This window comes from Galeopterus variegatus, unplaced genomic scaffold (assembly GCF_000696425.1).
Source record: "Galeopterus variegatus unplaced genomic scaffold, G_variegatus-3.0.2 Scaffold4365, whole genome shotgun sequence".
NCBI lineage: Eukaryota > Metazoa > Chordata > Mammalia > Dermoptera > Cynocephalidae > Galeopterus > Galeopterus variegatus.
In genome coordinates this window covers 167,469-170,644 of record NW_007730476.1, presented here as the reverse complement: position 1 = coordinate 170,644, position 3,176 = coordinate 167,469, and the positions used below count along the sequence as shown (strand labels likewise).

At 36.7% G+C, this 3,176-nt stretch overlaps 1 protein-coding gene across 1 annotated transcript in view; it reads right to left on the bottom strand.

Moving 5' to 3' along the window:
* Nucleotides 1-284: 284 nt before the first annotated feature.
* XPR1 (xenotropic and polytropic retrovirus receptor 1) overlaps nucleotides 285-3,176 on the bottom strand; it is a 92,183-nt gene continuing 89,291 nt past the window's right edge. The window contains exon 14 of the mRNA XM_008587395.1: nucleotides 285-672. Coding sequence (XP_008585617.1) covers nucleotides 612-672 — 61 coding nt within the window. The 3' untranslated portion in view covers nucleotides 285-611. The remainder of the gene's footprint in view (nucleotides 673-3,176) is intronic.

Below are 3,176 nucleotides of genomic sequence, written 5' to 3'. Positions count from 1 at the left end.
AAATACATAATATTTCCCTCCCACCCACCCAGCAGCCCTCCCCAAAATAAGAAAAGTTACATCAAATTAAAAAGTAGCTTCGTGAATGAAGGTACTGCTCTAAGTTGCACTTTTCCTGCAAGTGCAGCCAGTGCCTTTGCGCTGCGTATGAAGAAAAGGAAAAAATTCTCCACATAAACTGACAAAAAAATTTAAAAACCAATGTCCGGTTTCAACCAGTCAAAACCGGACAAGCAAAGCCGAGATATCTCGGTATCGTCCCATCAGAGGGTCCTTGCAATGCCTGTTCTTCATCCTGATAGGTATCTGTGTCCATGTGATTGTAAACAATCCATAAGATACTATGGTTTTGTTCCTTAAAACGTCCTCTGATTGGCAAAATGAAGTAAATACTTGTTTTAAAAATAGAAAATTAAAATTAAACCAGAAGAAAAGAAAAGAAACACAGTGAGCTTGTTTGGAGTCCATAGGATCCAATCTGGAAGAGCTCGGGAAAATGTGTTAACGTGTTTTCTCCTGTTTTCAGCTGGAAAGGTACTAGAGGTTGCGTTGGTCGAGGAAAGTATTGTAGAGTAGGAAAACCAAGGATGTTAATCTAGACTTCAGAGAATTCAAGTGTTAGCTTCATCATCTGTGTCTTCTATCAATATCTTAGTGTCACGAGCCTTGGATCTAAGTAGTAATAAGGGGAAAAAAGCACTTAGTCCATTACTAAAATACAAACACATTAACAATATTAGGTATATTTCCCATTTAGCCACCATTAAACATATATCTTCGGCACTATCTATTAATGCCAGATGGACTATCCCTGGAGTTTCATATTCAATTTCAGATATTATTGGAAAAATACTAAGAAACTAGATTGCAACCAGAGGAAGGTAACAAGAACAACGGCAGTTCATGTGCAATGGAAAGGGTAGTAATATGGAATAAGAAAATCTCAGTTTGAGCAATCATTGTGATTTTAGGATGCATCTTCCCTCTTTGAGTTCCTGCTTCCATTTCTGTAAAGCAGGAATAATAATACTTATTTTACTTAATGCCACTTCCAACTTGTGGAGATAGTGTGAATATCAAGTGAGAAAATGGATATAAAAGGCATCAATAAAATATAAAACAAATATGGAATTATGATGAGAATGACAGAAATACCATTTGAGGTATGCATGAGAAACTAAAAGAGTTAGACAACAGAAGATAAGATCTAAGGAGAGGCATGACAGTTGTCTGTCTTTACAGAGTTGAAAAAGTATGATGCAGAAGAAGGAGGATACTCATCATTTATGTGAGAACACAAGTAGCATTAACTGGTTGAAGTTTTGTTTTATTTTTTAAATTTTTTAAAAAGATGACCAGTAAGGGGATCTTAACCCTTGACTTGGTGTTATCAGCACCACTCTCTCCCAAGTGAGCCACGGGCCGGCCCTGTTTTTTTTTTTTTTTAAAGCTTTGATTATATATACATATTTCTGGGGTACAGAGTTGATTATCAGTATTTTTGTACAGTATATGATCATCAAATCAATATTATTAGCATGTTCATCATTATAAATCGTTAACCGGTTGAAGTTACAGTGAAATTATAGTGAAGCATATTTCAGCCCAACATAAGCTATTCACCATCATAACTAACCAACAATATAGTTATATGAGTAAACTTTGTTATCACTGTTGATTGTCAATCAGCACAAAATGATCATCTATTCAGGATGCTGTAGAAAAGACTCCTGCACTGGATGAAAAATGGAATTAGGCAACAAAACATTTTGCAACTCATGAGTCCCATGACTTGAAAGTGGTATTTGGTGAAATACGAATTACTATTCCTACTTCACAGAGGTGGAAACTGATGTTCAAAAAGTTTAAGGATGTGCTAAAGTTTGCATGAGTCATAAAGTCAGTACCCAAACTCAGATCTTATTTTTAGATTCTCTGATCTCTTTGTTGCACATAACCTACTCTATTTGAAATGTCTTCCTCTGGATGCAATCTAGTTTCCCAGTGTTTTTCCACTAAACACTTGAATTTGAACATAATAATCTACTGCCAAAGAGCTTCCTTGTTTCTCAAGCCGAAATAGTATATATTTGGATTGCCCTCTGCTGGTAACTAACAAGGATTAGACTTTCAAGATCAGGAACTCAATGAGAGGATGGACACAAAACAGCATTTTCTTCCAGCCCTTTGTGGCACTTATCTCACTGACCCACTGGGTACTGCCCCACCCCAGCTTCTTCAAACTCTGCTTCCTTTGTATGACTGTACTATGCTTTGTTTTGATTCTCTTCCTACCAACCTCCCTAATCACTTCTGTACTTTTTGTTTGTTCTTTTTTCCCTTGCCTGTGTTGTTCCCTAAGACTCAGTTCCCTACTCTCTGCCTTTCTCTTTTCTACCTTCTCCTCTTCAAAGAAATTCTAGATCTCTGTAGAAAGCATTGGAAAATTCTACTCTACTCCCTTATATTCAGTGGGTTATCATTACCACCTCCTGTTTTTCACTTCCTTTAGAACATCTCCTTACATTCCTTTTAGTCCAATTGTAAGCATCTTAATCTGACTCTTCACTGTCTCATAATTAAAAATACTGCAAAAGCCTTTCATTTGGTCTTGGACTTCAGTTTTCCCTTTCCTAATATGGCCTGCACAGTGCCAGTAAAACTTCTTAAGATACTTTCATAATGTCATTCTTCTATGAAAAAATTCTCTGTGACTCTTTCCTGCCTGAACAGCTTGCACTGTTCACCCTTTACAATCATATTTCATCTATTCAGCTAAATTGTTCTCACTGTAGTTCTAGTCACATGGTTTTTCTTTCTCTTTCTGTCTCTACTGTTCCTCTAACCTATTCAAACACTTCGTTTTCCTTTAGAAAGCTACTCATGCTCAACTTAAATTTCCTCCTTCATTCCAATCTACTGTGCTATTGTCTTTAAATTTCAAATGCAGCCATCACATATGCTACATTTATTATTTCCTCCTTCATTCCAATCTACTGTGCTATTGTCTTTAAATTTCAAATGCAGCCATCACATATTCTACATTTATTATTATTATTATTATTATTTTTTTCCCTTTTTGTATTTTTTCGTGTCCGGCAACGGATCACAACCCTCAGTGTCGCGCCCGTACCGGACCGGGACCGGCAACGGGATCGCAACCCTCGGTGTTGCTC